This window comes from Solanum stenotomum, chromosome 2 (genome assembly GCF_019186545.1).
Source record: "Solanum stenotomum isolate F172 chromosome 2, ASM1918654v1, whole genome shotgun sequence".
NCBI lineage: Eukaryota > Viridiplantae > Streptophyta > Magnoliopsida > Solanales > Solanaceae > Solanum > Solanum stenotomum.
This window is the reverse complement of record NC_064283.1, coordinates 7,222,246-7,244,130: the sequence shown is the minus strand read 5'-3', so window position 1 is coordinate 7,244,130 and position 21,885 is coordinate 7,222,246. Positions and strand designations below refer to the sequence as shown.

The following is a 21,885-nucleotide window of genomic DNA, read 5'->3' as shown; positions in this document are numbered from 1 at the left end:
ATTTTGCTAAAGGAGTTCAACTTTGTAGCTTAAACACTTTGATGTATGTGTCTACCTAATTTCCTCAGTCTAAGTGTCTAGTGAACCTCTCATTCATTGCTATCAAATTATTTCATTAATGGTCACTGAACTTTTATTATATTACATTAAACTCACTACTTTACTGTGTATTATAAAGAAAATCACTTAATTTCGCTTTAAAAGTTAAATATCATATAAAATATCCCTTTTCAAAAATTAGTGATAGAGAAGTGTGGAATTGAATCTTCACCAATAAGGTGAAGTTAACCAGGTTCTTATTTTCTATGGTATTAAGGCAAAGTTGAGTGAACTTTTTCTTTAAAAAAATAGTTTGGAGGACCATTCATAAAATTATATACTAATATGATAAGTTGTCCATATTCATTAATTATGTCAGAAGTGTCCATCAGAAGTGGTCTTCAAACGCATAGGATGGCCAAGATTGAAAGATGCTTGAGCCTGTCCTTATTGTTAGGTCACTTTCCATGTATTTTCTCCTACACTGTTGTGTCACTATTTTTCCTACCAAGGCCTGTGAGTCTTTTTTTTTTTTTTTTTTTCTGTTTGAAAGTGAAAAGCAACAAAGACCCCCTAATAAACAAGTAAATAGTCTTTTACTCATTCAAAGAGCTTGGTGAAAGATAAAGAATGAAGTAGTTGACTTGAGGTGTATGAATTTTGAGGAGTTTGTTGGACTGTGAGGCAATTAAGAAAAGCAAAAAAAAATGGGGGTGAGTGAGGTCCACTTATCCTCTACAAATGTTTAGACAAAAAGAAGATGGAAGTCTTGCTTCCAATCACTCATTCAATATGCATACTCAGATCCCACTTTGTTAAATAGGATTTTGCATTTTTTTACCATATAAAATATCAGCAGGTAAGTTTATCGGTTGATTCTTGTACTTTCAGACTACACTAGAATAGACACACATTGAACTGTTTGGGATTGGTTTTTGCCTTTTCTTGAAACTCAAATAAAGATGTTGTGACAAATAATCAAAACCAATCCGTTAGTGATTGGTCCCACTGTGAGTTGTAGTCAATGATAGAGATGAAGAATGCTGCAGCAGCAGCATATGAAAAGTAAACAGGATAACACAACAGGCAGGCTCCTCAAGACTGTTATCCAAAAGAATAATGATAAAGTTGGCATCGGCTAAAAAATATGGGGTGTGCTGTACTATCACTACTACAGTCTACTCCCTGCTCTTGGCTCTTATTTCAGATACAAGAGATGAGACAGAGAAGGGCCATTCATCAGCTGGAAAGGTAATAGAGGATAAGACTCATAAATGGATCCCACAAAGAGAGTGAGTGAAGGGTCCTGCATTTTTGTACTTGTACAAGGCTTTCCACACATCATTTATGGGTCTTCACTATCAAGCTGATCATTCCACATAAAGAAAAGGCAAAGACAAACACAAACACACACTAGAGCATCATCTGGTCCATGCATATTTGGCATTTATTACCCATCTCACATTTCTTCTAAAAATAACAATAATAAATTCAACAGTCAGGTGCTACGAAACAACACATCCTGGAAAGAACAAATATTTCTAGAAAGCGAGATGGAGAGATCCAACTGCGGTAGGTATCCTTCTGACCATTAGGCTATCACCAACTAAAAATAAAAAACTTCCAACTCTAAACTAACAATGAAACAAAAAATAAGAAGGGCCTCAATTGTATGAAAAGATACTACTTGATGAGCCAGTACCCTGACCGAGCATGCAGGTGTATTCCACAAATGTTGATTCTGCCGAAAGCCTTTGAGAAATCTCATTGAGCTGCAATTTGATCCGCCACCGTGCAGTTTGGAACATCTACCCTTGCTGTGGCCTTACCAATGACTCCACTTACTAATTGAAGGCTCCATGAATTATGAAGAAAGGAAAGTGAATAGAAAAGATTACTGATACAAAGAACATTTGTCTTCTAGATTGCTTTGCTGGAAAAAAACAATCTCTGTACTGAACCATATACAATGACATCCATGGAGACCAGCATTATAGATTGCTCACTGCCTTTGCAAGTGGTGCACCATTCGTTTTCTCAAGAAGGAAACTTGCACCTTCATATGGGTCACAACAGATTTCTGGAGAGCATCTCTTCCCAAGAAAATAGTTAATCATTTCTCAAAGGTCCCAATCAATTACTGCAGAAAATTCCTATCTTCTAAAAAGGTCGGTCACAGTATTTGCACAAATGATGGTACATCAGCCCTCGGTCCATCAAGAGATCGGTACATGTACAAGGTATTGACATGCTCACCAGTCTCACTCCCTTCCTCATCACCACTTATCACTTCCACTACTAGACGGGGCAATTGGCCAGCAATCTCCTGACAACCTTGTAGAGTTACTCTACAAGATGACAGCCAAAGGAACCTCATATTGTAATAGTGGTGTACACCAGAACGCAAAGACAAATCTCCAAATGGGCAATCCCTGATCTCCAACTTCTGCAACTTAGGGCAGCCCTCGAGCACATACTTCAGAGCCAAGTCACTGTTTCCAGCAAAAGCAACTGATAAGGTTCTAACTAGTTTTCCATATTGTCCAATGTAACTGAAAGCCTTATCAGTCAGTAAACCAGATACAGCGAGTCTAGTAAGCTTCTTACAGTTCTTGACAATAGCCCCAAAGCCTTCATCCATTGGTTCATTAGTAACATGGTCAGGCAAGTGCCGACCCATAATGCATAGTCGGAATACCACAAGGTCTGGGCAGTTCTTTGACATAGCTATAACAGCCGCATTTGTCATTCGTTGGCAGAAATATAAGATGGACTTAAGTTTACTGCAACCCTCAGAAATCGAAAGGAGACCTACTTCAGAAACTGGGGCATCTGCATCTTCCCGAGCTTCGATAGGGAAAACTCGAATCTCCCGCAGATCCTTACATGCTGCAGCAACTGCCTCAAGTCCTTCGTCACATACAGAATCAAATACCTGAAACATCAAAATTGAACTCAATATAACGCTATTACAAAGTACAATTTTCTTTAAAAGAACATTTAGCGAAAATTCAAACCACATACCCACAATACTTGGAGCTTATGGCAGCGGCTGATGACAGACTTGAATTGTTCAGTATTAACGTTGGCACCATAGCTTAAATTAAGAGAGGTCAGATTGCCACAAACTGGATAGATTGCAGGCAGATATTCAGGAGCAATTTCCCTGAAACCAGAGAGACAGACAATGGATTTGCAGGCAGCAAATGCTGAAGCATAATCAGGATCTGGTTCATCAATGACCGTTGAGGCGCCAAAAGAGCCTGTTCCCAGATTGGTAAGCTGTGGAGCTCGAATCATCAAACGGTACAGCTGAGTAATAGAAACAAACCGATTCAACCTTAGTCTCTTCAAACTAGGTGACCTGATTACTAGCTTCTCCAATGCCTCAAAGTCAATAGGGCATTCAACACAATCAAAGGTCAAAGACTCCAAACACGTTTTGTTCTCAGGGAAGTAGGAAATCCAGTCCACTTCATCGTCGGATACCTCAGACTCAATCAGATCAAGCACTCTAATTTGCCTGCAGTAAAAACCTTCTATTATGCACAAGAAAATCACACTACCAAACCATATTTCACAGCTTGCAAACTCACAAATCCAATACAACAAGTCACCACATATTACAACTTCAATGCTAGTGTCCTCAAAAGGTATCATTAAGTTTCAAATGCAGAAATAAAACAGTTAAAGAACTACTCAATCACATAACTAATTCAAACACCAGCACACATGAAGCACAAATTCAAATAACACAATACATCTACACTAGTTTAAGCTGTTAATTTCCCATTACAGAAAGAAGAATTCAGCTTCTAGAAATTAAAAATCTAAACTTTTTACCAAAAGGGCTATCACATAAACAGATCTATATCCGGACAAAACAATACTAACCTGCAATCACGAGCTACAATAGCAAGTCCACTGGTCCCAAAACCGTCACAGCATACAAGAACAAGCTCTTTGAAACTGGGGAAACAACGCGCCAACAAACCTAGATCATCATCAGATATGGACATACGTTTGAGGTACAATTTCTCAAGCCCACGATAAGAATCACCCAAAACAGAAGCCCAAGGAGTAAAGTGAGCACCCCAATCTGGAGGAAGCAAACTGAAATCAGCAAACCTAGGTTTCCCTTTAATGGCCACAGAGGTCACCCTTTTGAAACGGGTCGTAACCCGGGTCGGCGAAACAGCATAACAGTTGCCAATAAACACTTCGGATCTGGTTAAAGCCTCAGCCCGATACCAAGATTTGCTTACAAGAGATGCAGCGTTACGGTCACGGCGATCAGTTAAGAAGCAAAGAACATTTTCCAGCACATTTTCAAGAACTTGATCTGGGTGTGGCGAAAAGTTAAAAATCCCCCCTCCGCCACCGGTAACGGCGGCGTTAAAGCAACAGTTCCTTGCTTTTGCACTGGCGCCACCGGTGAGATCTGAAGGACAAGGACGCTCCTCATCTTCAGACATCTCTGAAGGATTGTCACTACCACTCATGTGGGGGTGGGTGGGGGTAAAAGGGGGTCTAGATTTATGGGGAGTGTTTCTCTGAAATCTGAATTGAATAATTTATTTATAAACAAAAATAATAATAAAACCCCCTCTTCTAGTAATAAAATATCTTTTTTTCAGATCCAGGAAGAGTTGAAGAAGATGAAAAAAAGAGTTCTTTATCACTAATCAAGATTTTAAGCTTGGTTTTTGGGGTTTAAAAACAGAGGGGGTTGGGTGAAGATGAAATGAAAACTGAAATTACAGTGATTCAGTGAAGTAATATGGGGTGGGGGTGGGGTGGGTGGGGGGTGAAGGTAGCATTGGGATTCTCCAATGGCTTCTTTGTTAGTGATGAAAATGGTGAGCCTGCAAAATCCAATGGCTCTCCACACATCTGCTTCTTCATTATTTGAGGGGGGGCTTTTCTTTAAGCCTTGCTTTTGTCTTTTTCTTTTGCCATTTCTTTTGGATTTTGGTGTTTGTAATTGTTTACAAAATTCATTTTTATTTTTTAGGGGAAAATTGCATTTTATTAAAAAAAATATACTATATATATATTTGAAGAATATTCTGAACTTTTTTGTAAAAGGTTATTGTCGTTTAGATTTGATTTTAGTGTAGTTTTTTTTTTTTCTTAAAATAAATTAGTATGTGTTTTGATTTTTTATTTTTCTATTATGAGAATTTGAAAAACTTTTAGTATTAGGTATTGTATTTTGAATATCTCATGTTGTCTTTAATTATTTTTTTCAAAAAAAAAATGTAAAAAAATTTCTAGCATACGTCTTAATCTTATGTTGTATACATGCTAGGGGTTAATGCCAAAGGTCGTTTGGTGAGAGGAACCCCTTGTCTTTTGGCTATTTGCCTTTTGGGCCATTATGGTATTGTTATATTCAAATTTGAAGTAGTAGTTTCATTGAGAGAATTAAAATTCAAATTTTAAAATAGTTAAATACTCAATAAAAATAAATTTGTTCATTGGGAAATTGTTCTATTCCTAAGAGAATGTGCTTACGAAGCTTTTCATAATTACCTATAGTTGTAATATTCGATTTATTGCTACTTTGATTCAAAAGATAATTGACAATTTTCAATTTTTTCTGTTTTTCACAATAGATGGCAGTTGGAATCAGTGGCTCTCTTAGGATTCCTTCATTTGGGATCTCTTGGGAAGAGGATCAAGTTGAACCTTGTGAATAGCTGATGCATTATCTCCCTTCAATTCTTTAAGCAAAATGCGACCAAAAAAAAATAAAAAATTCATGAACCGATCTCATCATCTCAATCCCGTAAAAATTTTGAGATTACCTCAAAGGATGTCTTTAGCATCCACGGGGTCATGGACCCACCATGGAACACTATTTGTTCAATGAGCGGAACGCATTAGCTATTCGTTCTCAGATGGGAGGATGACAATGACTCATTCTTTAAAGCAGTGTTCGTAAAACTAAAGAGTCGGGTAGAAGGATGGAAAGTCCTCCATTCTTGATTTTTCTGTAGTTGATTTCTAAACGTCATTTTTAATTTGCGTGAAATTACTTAATTATTATAGATGAAATTTATGAAAGAAATGATTTATTCTTTTTAAATGTTGGTTTAAATATATTATAAAATTAGTGTGGCTATATATAGGACTTTTGAAATTTAAAATAAATTTATATAAATTGAAATGGAAGGAGTAATACAATAGTTATCTTGAAAGAAAAATGTTGTTGTGATTATTTGCAAAAAGGGGAAGAACAACATGTATAGGTTTAATTTTTGGAATACAAATTTTAATTAAAAATGAGATGACCTCAACTAAGGTCAATATAGGTAAACAAACTAAGGATTTCCAATGAAAAGAGTTTATGGAACAAGATAATGAATTACCCCGAAGAGCTTTCTTTTCTTTCTTTTCTTTTCTTTTCTTTGTAGAAGACAACTAGCTAAAATTAATGGTAGGATGAATTGTGATTCCTTCATTATTGATATGAGATTTTAATTTTTAGAAATAGAAATATTTTTTTTTGAGAGTGCGGCTTTCAAAAATAATTATGCAATGCGTAAATTCAAATTTAGATGAGTTTAAATACAGATATCGAACATCGAGTGAAAACACTTTAAAATAATTTTACCAACATGGGTTTTAGTGAAATGGTACGAGATCCTTTCATCGTTAATCATATATTTCAGTTTTGAGCCCTCAAGAACAGAAAAAAAAATCTTATTAGAAGTGTCGCCTTTATAAATAGACTCTATAATGTGCGAATTCGAATTTAGTGAGACTCTAATATAAATATCGGACAGGGAATAATTAGGAAAAACACACACTCTGGACAGATGTTGTTTTCATGCTGCATTTATGGTAGGGGTGTGCACTATTCGGATTAAACCGAATAACCAAACCAAATCAAACCGAATTTTTATTTGGATTGGTTTTTTGGTTTTTCGGATTGGTTTTGGATTAATAAATTACTTTGTTTGGTTTTTTGGTTTGGTTTTGGATTTTAAAAATAAAAACCGAAAAACCAAAAAAAACCGAATTATATATATATATATATATATATATAATGTTTAGGCTTAGAATTAAGTTGGAGTTAACCACTTTTGTCCCTTTTTGGTTATTGCCTTTCATGATGATTACGCTTATATTTTATGTTTGAATTACATCTATAATAGGTATACTTATAAGTATTGTGTTTTAAGTTTTACTTATGATTTATATTAGAAAGTATATTTAAGGGATTAAATATTATTACTTTGGTTATATATGTTATTAATTATTGACATAACCGAATAACCAAACCGAAAAAAACCGAACCGAATAGAGGAAAACCAAATCAAACCAAATTTATTTTGGATTGGATTGGGTTACATTTTTACAAAACCAAAAACCGAAACTCCAAACCGAATAATGTAAAACCAAACCGAAAAACCGAATGCACACCCCTAATTTATGGGTACTAGAATTGCAAAATTATTAAGTTAAAAGACTGATATGTAAATAACTTAAAAGCATGGATTATTTAGTGCAATTTGCAGTTCCTTGCAAGTAAATATACACAAGGAAACAAGAAATGGAAAAAGAAATGTTGAATTTGAAGGGTAGGCTATCCAAAATGCAAGTGGATTACACCCATCCACTTATGTTGAGAAACTGTCACCTTTCTCTTTCTCATAAACTAAACCTAACTCCTTTTCTTAACCCCTATAAAATAATCATTAATTTATGTCAATTTATTTCTAATTATATTATTTACTTATAAAATCACTTGAAATAAAATAAGTAATAAAAATTCAGCATATGAAATTGCATGTAATAATAAAACTATCTCAATAACAAGAGATAAATTAATATATGAAATATTTGTAAAATATATTAGTAATAGGTTTATGTCTAATGACCTTCATTTCCATGAAGGTTCTTGAGCCACCTAATGGCCCGTTTGGTAATGCGATATGAAATCATGAGATGAAGTTAAAGTTTTGTTTGGACATACAATTTGGACAGTTTATATTGTTTGTTTTCTCATAAACATAAAAATCTTATAAGTTGTAAAACTATTAAAATTGTCTCAATTATTTATACAATCTTACCAAATAAGCAAAATTTTATAAAAATTGCATAATACACTATCACAAAGCTATTCTAAAAAATACAATATTTATTGATCAAACCTTAATTCAATTAAAAAAATAATTGAACATAGGTTATAGTATTCAAGTTGTTAGTACCTAAGAGATTTATTTTTCAATTAATACCACAGTGGTTAGTCTTGTCCACTCAATATAATGATGAAAAATTATTTTTATTAAACATTGTTCTTAATGAAGTGATAATAAATTTGATAAAAAATAATGAATTAGGTGAATATAAATGGTAATGTAAGAATTGATTTGAAGTAAAAATAAATGTTATATTGGCGAGAATAATCGTTATTTGAGATATTAACGATTTCAAAAGTAATGATATGAATTATAAATTTTATTTACATATGAAACAAAAGGATAGTAGATATATATAAATTAAATATGGATTTTTTTTTATAAAATATAAACTTGTGGGTCAATTTTTATATTTGAAAAATCTCAAATCATGATTTTTGGAGATTTTGGGATTTCATCTCATGAAATCAGTGTAAAATCGCATATCCAAACGAATTTCTCTCATAATTTCATTTCATGAGATAAAATCACATGGTCAAACGCCTACTAAATATGAATGATATAATAGTTATTTGGAGAATTTTTCACTTATTTTCAAGGCATTCTAAAGTTTACATGGAATATGAAACAAGTTTATGTATGTAATTCTCAAGCTTCTCATAATTCTTCCTTCCAAAATAAAGGAAGAAACATCACTATTTCTAGGTATAAAATTCTTCTAAGCAAACAACAAAATAGTGGGATCATAGTTGTAATGACTTGTTCTCGTCGTTATAGAAAAGCCAACGGGGGAGAATTTGGGGTCGGAAAACTTTTTCGTAGTATTTGGATTTTCCCAACCTTCCAGATTTGGACGAAATCGGAGTCTTTGAGGTGTAGGGAAATTTGGTAACAATCGGGTGAATCATTTATGATTTTAATTACATGAGTAGTTAGATATCTCGTTAAGGAATCCGTATGACTTTACGGAATTCAATTCGGGCGAGTAGAACTCCCGGAATCGATCTTAGCGTAAAGGGTATTTACTGAGCGTCGTGGGTTAGAGGTGTGTTGTGAAATGATAATTTTGGAATTCTTGAAATAACTCTATGTCTCGAGAATGCTGTTTTGGCGCTAGGTTTTGCCGCTTTGGCGGGACCATTGTGGTGGGCCCGATGCGAATTAAAGTCGTTAATAAACCCCTAAACGACCTCATTATGCACTTTTCGACTTTTAAAGATAAGGAACGACCCCCAAGCGACTCCTACTCGTTTTTCACCATTCTTAAGGCTAAAGGTAAGTTTTTCACTCCCCGAATCCATTTTTCGATCCATAGAACATAATAGAATGGGGGAAGGTTTGTTATAGATTTTATGGTGGAAACAACTCTAATTTGGATAATTGGGATCATGGGTTTGATATAGGGTTCATAAAATTGTTAGTAATCCGGATAATTAATGATTGTTTATTGATTCCCATATTATATTGATTATTTGTAGACCAAGAACAAGCGAAACGAATCCAGAGAGGGAAGGATCAAGTTTCTTAGGGTTTCAAGCTTGTTTTGAGGTAGGTGATGGTTGTGATTCTATGATTGTGTGATGTATGCTTGTTCTTGCTTCATTATGATACTTGTATATGTATAAATGTTGCAATGTTGATCACACTTGTTGTAAATGAAATAGATAATTGATGAATGCCATGAAATCATGATTTAAATGTATGATCTTGATGATATACTTGTGATTGTGATTGTGGTGTGTGAATGAGATCGGTTACCACGTTCTGGCATAACTAACTTGGATTGGTTGCCACGTTCCGACATAAAAATGGGATCGATTGCCACGTTCCGGCATAAATATGGAATCGATTGCCACGTTCTGGCATTATAACTGTTTGGGTTTGGGTTCCATGAGAGGACCAATGATTTGACATAAAATGTGAAGTTGTTCGTTATTCGTAAATGTTGATGATATTGTATATGTTGATATGTATGCATGTGATTATAATGTTGGTTGACTTGTTTATGTTGCACTAGTGGGATAGCCGTGTGATCCTACCAGTACATTGTGGTTGTGTACTGATTCTACACTTTCTCTTATTTTTGTTGAGTACATGACATCTTCAAGCGGCTATTGATAGACCTCGCTTAGAAGATCAGTAATCGTCGTTCGAATTCAAGGGTGAGCCAATTCTTCCGAGCTGCCATGAAATTCTCTTTCGTCTATGTCTACCATTTTCGGACTTAGACATTTGTTTTAGCTAGTTGATTAGTTCATTAGTTGGGGTTGTATCCATTTCTTGTTTAGACTTGGTTAATTGTTAGAATGTTTTGGTACATTGACTTTCAGGTTCTAGGTTATTATTCCGCATTGTTAGTTTATTATTGTTAGACTTTTGTTAGAGTTTATGGAACTCTATTTTTCCTTCCTTAGCGTTTGATTTAAATGCCTTAGTTTTTAGATTATTTGCTTGGTTTGGGTGTAGTAGTGGTTCTCCCACGGAGTGTTAGTGTAGGTGTCAACCACGACGGTTTGGGTCGTGACAATAGTATTGTAGAACATGTGAATAAAAAAAATAATATTCAAGTCGTAGCACGTGGAATAATAAGTGGTGAGACGTATCTTAGTAGTTACATAAGTTACATTAAGAAATAATGTTCAGTTTCACCAATAATGTACATTTTCTCTATATTTGAATTTTAACCTTTAACCTCTATTTAAGAATGAATGAATTCCATAAAATCTAACGTCTATTTATTTTTGTTTTTTAATTATTTTTTTATAAAATACCTATAAATACCTAAATGAAATAAGCTAAAAAACGTGCAATCACAGAACCAAAATTTATACACAACATTAACCTATTTAAATAAACGAGAGGGAGTTGCTCGGATGGTAAGCACCCCACACTTCCAACCTGAAGGTTGTGAGTTCGAGTCACCAAGGGAGCAAAAGTGATGGGAGCTCCTAGGGGGAGGGTGTAAAAAAAAATAAAAAAAAAACCTATTTAAATAAAATATTATTGTTGGACTTGCACGAGCAACACTTGAAGAGAAAAGATCAAAATTACATTTAAATTTTTGAAATCCTACTAAAAAATCACTTTCTTCTCTTTATACGTTTCTTAAATCAATACCCTCTCTATCGTTTTTTTATTCAATATCCGTTATATTAAGAGTAGGGGATTTAAGAAGAATATATAGTATGAGTTTTGTTTCAGTTAAGTATCAAACTCTAACTCCACAAAACATGTTCGATCATAAAATTCTAAAAAAAAAATTATTTTTGCTTTTTCAAGAATTTTCAAAAACAAAAAACAATAAAGGCTGATTTTATCTTGTTCATTTTAAATCACTCAAAAAATTAAAGAAACTACTCTAATTTATTTCATGTTCAAATATAGCTTAATTTTTTAAATATTTTTTTTCGTTGAAAACAAAAAACTATTTTTTTTCTATTTTCACAATGAAACATAATTAATTACCTATTTAAATTGAGAGAGAAAAAAAGTGTTTTAAAGTGTGCTTTCACGCGCCAATTAGTGGTGTGGGAAAAAAAAAAGATTTTGACTGAAAGTTGATTCTTTTATAATCTTTTCTATATATTGTATGGTCGCTTCCTTTCACATTTTATACGACGTAGAAAGAAGAATAATCCTAACAATAATATTATTACAAGAAAATATTTAAAAAGGATACAACACAAACAGTAACAAAAAGGAGGAAAAAAAAGAGAGTGGAATGTTAACTGAATGTGACCTTCTCCCTTTTGGTTTCTTCCTCGATGTTCGGTTCTCAAAATTCGACACAATTCTGAAAATTTATTTATGGAATTAATACTTTCGATAAAAAAAATTATTTTCGAAAGCTCAAATCTAAAAATTCAAATTAAAAGTTAACAAATCTCAATCATCTTATCAGTATCATTTTCTTTATGTCCCTTTTGGATGTTTTAAATTTATTTATTTTTCGCTATGGTTTTAAATTTAGAGATACATAGTGCTATAAATTCTTCCCTTTTTGTTTAGTTTACAAACATAATATTTCAAAATTCAAGTGACAGGTTCTGGGCATCATAACATGCTTAATTTATTGAGTAACTTACATGAATTCCACAAGTGTAGTTGTTAATTATTTAGATACACATTAGTTTATAATATAATAAATTTTATCAGATTTTTGTGCGTTCAGATATGTCCAGCTACATGTATCTCGCTCGCCACTCTTCTATGTGTTTGATATTTTAGATACATGTGAATCACACTAAATACATACAAATACATGTATCTAGTATGTATCTTGTGTGATTCACAAGTATATGAGATACATCGATAAATCTCGCTTGCCTCCCTCCTATTCTCGCTTGCCTCTCTCCTTATTCCAATGTATCTAGTAACAAAAAAACATGTATCTATGTGTATAAAACATGTATCTAGGCGAGTCTGACTTGAAATCTGGTATGAAATTATTAATGAGCAACTTTCACATATAACAAACATAAAAATCATATTTGTATGTTATAGCTATAGTTTGCATAATTGCGCTTAATAGCAAATTTTATGTTTGCTATGGAACTTTTGATTTGTATAATTCGCTATAAGCATTCAATTTTATACAAATTGTTCAGTTTTATATAAAAATTCATTTATACATTGTAATTTGTATAATAAGATTTGTATTTGTATAATTATAAGTGTATATGACAAAAATATATGTATTTGTATTACACTTTTCTCTCACTTTATACAAACACAAACACATTTTATACCGAAATGTATAAAAATGGCTAATTGTATACCGAAAATGGCTAATTGTATACCGAATCAGATGGCAAAAAAATGGGATGTTTGCTGCGAATTACAATTAAAATAAATTATGGCTATAACATTTAATTTGAATTAATAGTTTGCTATTTCATACAATTTTTCTATTATTAATCAGCGGTATAAAATATAATTATTTCAAATTATAGAGAAAATTGATAAATATGATAGAAATATTTATGTAATTAGATAATTTCTCTTAATTTATTCATTGTAACATAAGTTGTTTTTTCCCTCTCTTTTTGCCTACTAAAATGGACTAATTCAATAGACAGGTCGAGCAGAGGGAAACATCACTTCCTAATCATAATATTGAGGAAAAGACTCAAAACAATTATTTAACTAGTAATACCATTTTCTTAGGGGGGAAGGGAATTACCACTAAAAAAATCATTTTGAGGTCTCTTTATAATGTGAAGGACTATTTAAAGAGACTTTGGCCACATTTTTTTTTAATAATAAAAATGGGAATGTTAATCTAAAAGGATTGACACATATATATATCACAATAAATGAAAAAAGAATCTGATTTTTCGATATCAATTTCTTTCATCTTTTTTATATGCAATAAATTATTGGCAAGAATTAACTTTATGGTTTTTCAAAATCAATTTCCAAAACCTTAGTATTCATCTTTTTTTGGCATGTGGAAATACACTGATTAATTATTGGCAAGAATTAACTTTCCTATTGGCATTCTGACCAAATACATCAAATTAATTATTATGGTACCATGATTTCTATGGAACTCTTCAATTAAGAATGGATCACTTCAAATGTGTACTTTTGTAGGCCTTATATATATTCATCTAACCAAAGTCATTTAATAAACATAAAGCAATAGTAAATCAAATTCTTAGTCATTTCATGAACATATCGCACGTACCATCTTTTAGAATATCAAATAATACTACAATAAATTTATCTTATATTATCCACTTTAATCAAACAAACACTTGTTTTATATAGAAAAAAATCTTTTTGTTCACTTTTACTTGTTATGTTTTATTTTTCTCAATCAAATAATACGAACTTTGACCAACATTGAGTTAATCTAACTCAATTTAACTTCACAGATTAGTCAAATTGACACTCATAAAGCGAAACATGACCAATAAAAGTAAACAATGAGAGTATTGTTCATTTCTAATTAATTTTCTCTCGATTAAACCCAAATTAGAAAGAAAAATAAATTTGTATCTTGAAATAAATTGGCAAAAACGATAACAATGCCTAGATAAATCTTCTAGCAATACTGCGTGGGACCATCTAAGAATCAAACAGTGGCTTCTAATATATTTTGATAATTTGATATGTGGGAAACGATTCTTATAATAAGATTGCTAATTAAGAAATGAAACTTGTAATAATATGATTATTTCGTAAATCATGGTATCTTATCAGCTCATAAAGAAATAGTAGTAGTTAATTTGATTCAAATCAAAATTTTAGATGAAGATATTAATATGATGCCGCTTCTTCTACTACTACTAATTATATTATTAAAAAGGAAGAATGGCAAGGTTATCATTGATCCCACTTCACTTACAAACATGTAATTCCTTGTTATGATTGTGTTTTCTATTTTACTGCTTCTTCAACATCATGCAAACTTAGCTCGAAACTAATATATAGTAAGATAGTTTAATTTCTATATATTAAACATCACAAAAAAATATTAATTTTGGATGAACGCTATGTTGAAATGTCATTAAAATTATAAGATTCCTAACAAAAAGTCCTTTAGAAACATTTTTGATAAGTTAATTCCCCGTCAAAATTGCATATTTTTTAATAGTGTAATTATATTGTAAGATAATTTAAACTATCAATTTATTTTAGAGATAACTATAAATAAACGTGCATAACTAATAAGTGGAATTGGTAAGATGTAAAATGAGGCGAGCTGCATGGATGTTAAACGAATAATTTACACCGTCACTATATATAAGTTAAATTATTAATTATTTCCTATTTCTCAATTTAAATATTTTTCTTTTTAGTCCGTACTAAAAGAATGACATATTTTGAAATTAATAACAATTTAATTTTATCATGTCTATTTTACCCTTGATAAAATGATTTATAGATTACAAAATTCAAAAAAAGAAAAATAATCTCAAATTTTGTGTTAAATCAAACTACATCACATAAATTACAATGAAGGAAGTAATTTTTTGTGTGTGTGGGGTTTTAGAATAGCCATGGATAATTTAATTGTGATATCATGTTAAAAAGTTGAAGAATATTAAACAACATAAGGTAAAGTTGTATACTAAATTAAGGAAAAGAAATGACAGGAGTAAAGAAAAGTATTAACCTCTATTAGGATGAGTAAAGAATATAATGTGTTGAATTAATGATAAATAAACTTTATGAATTGAGGGTGAAAGATTTGTCAACTCAACTTTTAATTGAAGACAGAAAGAAAAGTGGTACTGTAAATAAACAGATAAAGAAATGGTCCTGATTCTCTTCTCATCATTTCCTAATATAATTAGCCACTTAGCATTATGAGCATACTAATTATAAGCTTATAAGAAATTACACTACTCTTAATTTATCAGGCATTGTTTTCTTGTTTTTTTTTTTTTAAAATGACAATAAAATAATTCTGAGTTATTCGAAATAGGTTAATTTTAACCTTTGTTACGTTTTTGGTAAAACCATAGCCTTGACATTATTTAACTAGCTCAAAAATGCCCTCTGGGTCAAACTCGCCGCACCGGACTTGTTTAGTGCGAGTTATCTTTTCTGTGTAGTTTGCGAGCTATTGTATATGAACAGAAGTTTTACTCTGTCCACATCCAAAGGAAGAGAGAGTAAGGAGATCAGAAATTAAAGCCCAAAAGTGGGAAAAGTTGAAGACAAAAGAAGGCGTTGATTTAACTGGTGCTTTAGGTGTTTTAGTGTAACCCTTTTTAGGCTATCTGGCTAGTTAAAAAAGGGGGCTATATATAAAAAAAAAAAAAAAAATTACTACTACCGAAAGACATTGAGAAGACAGATTTATGGCAGGTGAAGTTCTAAAATAGTGGAGAATGCTTTAAATATAAAACTTACACTTTCTAAAAATTCCCCCCACTAACTAAAGAAACAAAGTTAATTCTATGTATCGACAGTGAAAAAGAATATTTACATAATTGAATCCCATATTATATAATTATAAATCAATCACTTTACAAACATTAGGTTCAAAACAAGGGTATCTCATGAGAGATTATAATCGAAATAGATAATTTTGTGATTTGGTATAGATTTTACTGATTTTTAGCGTCAATTGATTGATGCCAATAACTTAATTATCCTTAAATATGTTTTTTAAATGCATTTAACACTCTTTATAAATGTCTCTAAAGCTTATAATGACATTTGATTCAATGTCAATTAACTAATGCCAGTAAAGACTTTAACATTCTTTGTTAATGTGTATATTTATTACCACTGAAAGTTGTTATTATTATGGTGTTCTTATAGTTACTTTAGCTAATGCTAAAATCAAATTTAATCTCAAATTTTATACTGGCGTAACCCCTGACCTTTGTAATCAAATGATCCCTTAATTGATAGTCTGACAAAAAATATTAATTGACATGCTATCACATATTAAAATTTAGGCCAAAGTCATATACGACCCCTTAAAGTTGTCCGCATATTTCACTTAGACACTCCAATTCAACCTTTTACCTATTGAACACTTTTATCTCTACAAAAATTGTTCCTATTAGACACATTTTGATAATCAACAAAAAAATGTCCGAGTGTGTGATGCACTTGCCATGACATGGCAAACTAACTAATTAAAAGAAGCCACGTGTCTTAAAAAGATGTCATGTGTCTTTTGGGCTCCAAAATAATTATAATTAAAAAAATAAACTAAAATCCTAAACTTTGTATGTTGCAGCCTCCGCCTCCGAATCCGACCTACCCATTCCCCCCACTTCATCTTCTTCCCCCCTTTTTTTTTTTTTTTTAAAAGCCTAAATCTCCTAAATTTTTCTACTTCTTTTTTTAATTTATTTTTGTTTTTAAGCTTATATTCGATTCATGTTTGAGTTGATTTGGTGGAAAGAAAGAGATGTGTGGTTGTAGTGTTTTTCGATGAACAAATTAAAATTTGTGATTGATTGTTTGAAAGGCTAAAAAGAAAGATATTGACGACAATAGATTTGGAGAAAAATGAGGTGGTGTCAATGGTGGGAGGTGGGTTAATGGCTGGTTAAAAAGGATAAAGAAGATGATGGTCTGCAAAAAAAAGGGGAAGAAGATGATTGGAGAAAGAAAGGAGAGGAGAAGTGTGGATATGGTGACGGCAGATCTGATTAAAAAACAAGGTGGCATGGAGAAGAAGAATGATTGCATCTCGAGAAAGAAGGGGAATGAACTTTAATGGTGGGACACCGGTGATTGCGGTGGTGAGAAGGTGGTTGCAATGGTGGTTGAGTCAAAGAAGAAGAAGAAGAGATGCTAATTTAATTTTTTTTTTAAAAGATAAATCTTTTAACGTTAAAATATTGGAGAAAAAACAATTCACGCGCCCCATTTGCGTGACTCACAAACGATTTGCCATGTAGGCAAAAATGCTTAGACGGTTCAAATCTGGGGTGATAGAGGTGTTCAATAGGTACTAGGTGTAGTTGAGGTGTCTAAATGAATAATGAGGACAACTTTGAGGGGCCGCAAATGACTTTGGCCTAAAATTTATGAACAATAGAGATGATGATATTTGAGACTAATGTGTGGACATATTAGGAGAAATAGAATTAAATAGAAGGTATTTAAGATAAGGCGAGAAAGGCCTTTGTAGTGGATAAAATAGGAAGGTGAAACTGAAATGGTTCGGACTTTGAAGAGGTAATGCATATAGATGCCTCAATAAGGAGGTGTGAGAGTTTGGTTATGACGGGATATGAGAAGAAACAAATGCATGCCAAAAAAGTATTGAGAGAGATGATTAGACATGACATAACACACTTGCATCTTACTGTGGACATAATTCTAAACAAGATCAAGCTATGGAGATCGAGAATCATGACAAAAGATAAGTAGATGATCAAGTATTGTTTAGTTTCCCTTATTAGTATTATTACTACTCATACACTATCTCTTCCTTGGATTTCATTATTACTCGTTGTTAAAGTTACTTTAGTTATCGTACAATATGTTGTATTTTTTTTCATACTTAAGACCCATTTGGCCCCAAATAAAACTTGGAAAAAAACTTATTTTTGGTGTAGAAAGTTTCAAATTCAGGATCTTCCGCTGCGCGAATTTCCTGAGAAACGAAGTCATAGGCATATAGGTTCAGAGCTAGACCAACTACCAAGAGCACTCAGCCATAAATCGGAGCCAAGCTTCGACCGCGACTGCTTGTCGCTTATGGCCGCCTTATTTCGTCACCAAAGATCCAACTCAACACCGGCAAAGATCTCTTGATTCCTCGCGGCCGGGCCGGCTTGGAAGTAAGTTACCTCTTGTCTATCTCACCCCCTTCCTTCAGCTGGGTGAGCCTTCGCTTTTTGGATCGTTTTCTGCCCAATGTGGTACCCCCCGTTTTTTGGTTCCCATTGGGTTTACCTTGTTCACAGGTCGATCCCATGGCAGCAAGAAAAGACAATCTTGCAAGATGTGACGATCGGCAGTGTTCCAAAGCGCCATAACGACGTGCGTTCGAGCGTTATGGTTGCCAATCAAGATATCTTTCTTCTCATGGAGAGTGTTGCATTGCTAACTTCTTTTCTTTGGATGACATTCTAACAGGACTTGGATATACAATGCCCTCAAGGTCTTGGTGTTGTAATCGACCAACAGTGGAAACCATGCAATATCTTTTTGTGAAGAGTCAATGTGCTGATAAGGTATGGCAGTACTTTTCCTTGGGTGCAGGTCTTACACATGGTGTTAGCTTACAATAGGTATTTCAAAGGTGGTGGAAACACCCTCCAAATGTATATCTGAAGCCCTTATATCAAACATTGCCATGTGTAGTTGTCTGGGAGCTATGGAAGAGGAGAAAGAAAAGAAGGTATGGTGGTAATATCTCCTTGAACAAGTGAATTTTTCAAGGAAGAGTTTAAGTAATACTTTCAAAGTGACTCTGGACGGGAGAATCCAAGCTATTCAGGTAAAGAGCGACGTAATTCCCCATTCATCCAAAATAGTATTTTTGTAAAGAAAAGAGGCATTTTGGGCCGACTACTACGACTACATGCACATCTAGTGCAGTGGCTTGGAAGCAAGCTACCTTGACCATCTTTCGAAGTTCTAAATAATTTACTGATCAAAGGTTGTAAGGGCGGACTACTCTACATTCAGCCACACCCATTCAAAAACGAGATTGATAGATCAATAGATGAGTCCAGCCACAATCATTATTGATTCGCCTGGGAGGAGTTCAACCGCTCAAACTCAGAGAGATGAGCCTAACAGTGCCCCAAGCCAAAATAGAGAGAGGAAAAAAATGCAACTATCTAATCGGGATCACAGTTCTGACCATTACTTTGAAGGCCGAAAGGTGAAGAAGTGTTTAGCCACACTCTCTGCGGAACAGTCTTATCAAAGCGCTCTCTTTGAGTAGGATGGATCGAGGGTTCCAAACATTCCAAAAGTGATAGGTATGTGTTCTTTCTTGGCACTCTCTTAGACGGTCTATCCCTTTATACCTGGGTATAAAAGCCAGAAAGAAAGACCATATAAAAATCGGCTGATCACTCCCTCTTATGTTGTAAGTGTAAGCAATGTCTAGGCGATGATTAGTCAAAAACTAAAAGAGGTTCAATTCCTCTTTGATGTGGTTAAGGCAAAAGATAGATATCAGAGTATAAATTCAAAGGTAGGGGAGAAGCAAAGCTTCGTAGACAGTTTCGCTTCCTCCTCACTTCTTTCCTGGCGACTAGCTTCTCAAGTAGGCGGCTTAGTAAACAAGATATCTTCAGCATCGGTAAAATCCCTATCAATAATAGGCCGGAATGGAGGGGAATGGGGCCCTCCCTACTTCAATGGAAAGGGGGGAATCGTCGTTTCACAGCCGCTCATCTCCTTACAGTCAAGTGGCTTTCACTCCTAAGAACTGGGAATAAGAGTCAATCGATGACAGAAAAGATTGCCTGATCATCAATAGTTTAATAGGATATACAAGCTATAACATCTATCACATATTAGAGGGATATTTATATCGTATAAATCATTATTAAGAGGGAGTCTACTGGACGCGGTTCAACTAGCGGAGACTCTTGGAATAACTAGAGTAAGAAGTCCCCTAGTTTCGGGTCTCTTGGATCATGGGCCAAAGCTACTTGGGTTTAGCCCGTTGAACATCATTTAGATGGGCTCGGATCCTTTGCATGATTTCATATGTCTTTGATGGGCTTTGAATTTAGACAGATCTGGAGGGCCTTCTTGCATGGAATGAAACCTCGCACTAGAGATAAGCCTCATTTCTAGGAAGCCCGCTGAGCCTTCAATCACATCACTATTGTTAGATCATTTAATCGTGTATTAGTTATAGCCAACCTCTTTCTGTCCTCATATCCGATAAACATGTGCTTCCCGTGCACCCTTTCTTTCGAGTATACCCATTACCAAAAAATATACGTCACTTTGGGACACATGCGCATAGCCGCCGCGCGTGGCTAAAAGTCAACAAAAAAAAGAGCCCAAACTATTACTTTTTAGTTCCACTGAGAAAGTCTTTTATAGCACATTCCCAAGCGCGAGGTTGTGCCCATTCCGCGTGCCGTTCTGGTTCCGAAATTAGAACGCCCTCTCCTTCCTGATATCCAAAGGAGAGCGGAGCTTCAACACCGACTATCCTTCTATTTTATTGGAAGGAACGAGCCCAGGCACCTCCCATTCTCTTTGGGTATCCTAGAGAAACAGTTCCTCTTGGAAAAGAAGGTCGAGGCCGCATTGGTGGGGGATGGGTTTTCCCCAGATAGTTCTGGCTCGGAGGTTAGAAATCTGCAACCTCCTCTTTAACCACCCTACTAGAGGTGGGACGGCTATCTCTGAGAATACCTTAAATAGGTATTTGGGCCAGGTTGAGCGGGATAGCTACATATAGTTTCAGGCCAGTTCTTGTTTAAGTTGGAGTTTCCTATGCTTAAAGAGTTTCCATAGGGGCCAGTGGCAAACGAGAGAAAATAGTGGAGAGAGAGAGGCAACCGAGATAGAAGAGAGGAGAGAGACGAACAAGACAATTAACATATATATTTTGATACTAGATACATATATCTTTGATATAGGATACATTTTGAAATACAGATAACTAGGAAGAGAGGTGAGTGAGAGAAGGAAAGAGGCGAACAAGAGAAACAACGTATCCCAAATACATGTGAATCTTGCTCGAATATGATGTATCTGGAACAAATAATAGGTCTACATGTATCTGAAATACATATATATAACGAAAAGAATATGTTATAAAAGATAATTTCAAAAATTAAAAGAAAAGCACATAATTAGACCCTAAACTAGATAAAATGGCACATAATAGTCCACCAGAAAATCCATAAAATCTCCATTATTGTCCATGGACAAACCTTTCATATTGGGCCAACAACAACAAACATATAAGGAAAAATTACACAAATCACACATTTTAATTTACTTATTACCATTATCCCCTATAAGTTTTACAAATCTCCAAAATTCCTCATTTTCGCGCATTAGATTAGTGTATCTCGCGCATCAGATTAGTGTATCATGTATAAAATGTAATGTATCTTACTTAACGATTAATGTATCTCACGCATCGGATTAATGTATCAACGCTTATATTATTGTATCCGTTTGAGAGATTTTTGTAATTATAAACTTTTAAGGAATAAATTATAATTTTACCTTTGCCCAACATAAAAATTGGTCTGGGCTGTGTCCACCAATTAGCCAGCTT

General features: G+C 33.7%; 1 protein-coding gene across 1 annotated transcript; it reads right to left on the bottom strand.

Moving 5' to 3' along the window:
• Positions 1–1,465: 1,465 nt before the first annotated feature.
• Positions 1,466–4,987, bottom strand: LOC125854518 (transport inhibitor response 1-like protein). The gene is made up of 3 exons (XM_049534096.1): positions 3,934–4,987; positions 3,064–3,562; positions 1,466–2,974 (listed from the first exon to the last, which is right to left on the bottom strand). Exons 1-3 carry the CDS (start codon positions 4,539–4,541, stop codon positions 2,213–2,215), a joined length of 1,869 nt encoding a protein of 622 aa, XP_049390053.1. The 5' UTR covers positions 4,542–4,987; the 3' UTR covers positions 1,466–2,212.
• Between the last annotated feature and the right edge of the window lie 16,898 nt (positions 4,988–21,885).

Bases quoted from the DNA above. Each gene is read 5' to 3' on its own strand.
- LOC125854518 (XM_049534096.1), bottom strand. From the start codon at position 4,541: ATGAGTGGTAGTGACAATCCTTCAGAGATGTCTGAAGATGAGGAGCGT. The intron at 3,563-3,933 runs GTTAGTATTGTT...TTTTTACTGCAG, and splicing joins ATTGTAGCTCGTGATTGCAG to GCAAATTAGAGTGCTTGATC. The intron at 2,975-3,063 runs GTATGTGGTTTG...TTGATGTTTCAG, and splicing joins ATAAGCTCCAAGTATTGTGG to GTATTTGATTCTGTATGTGA.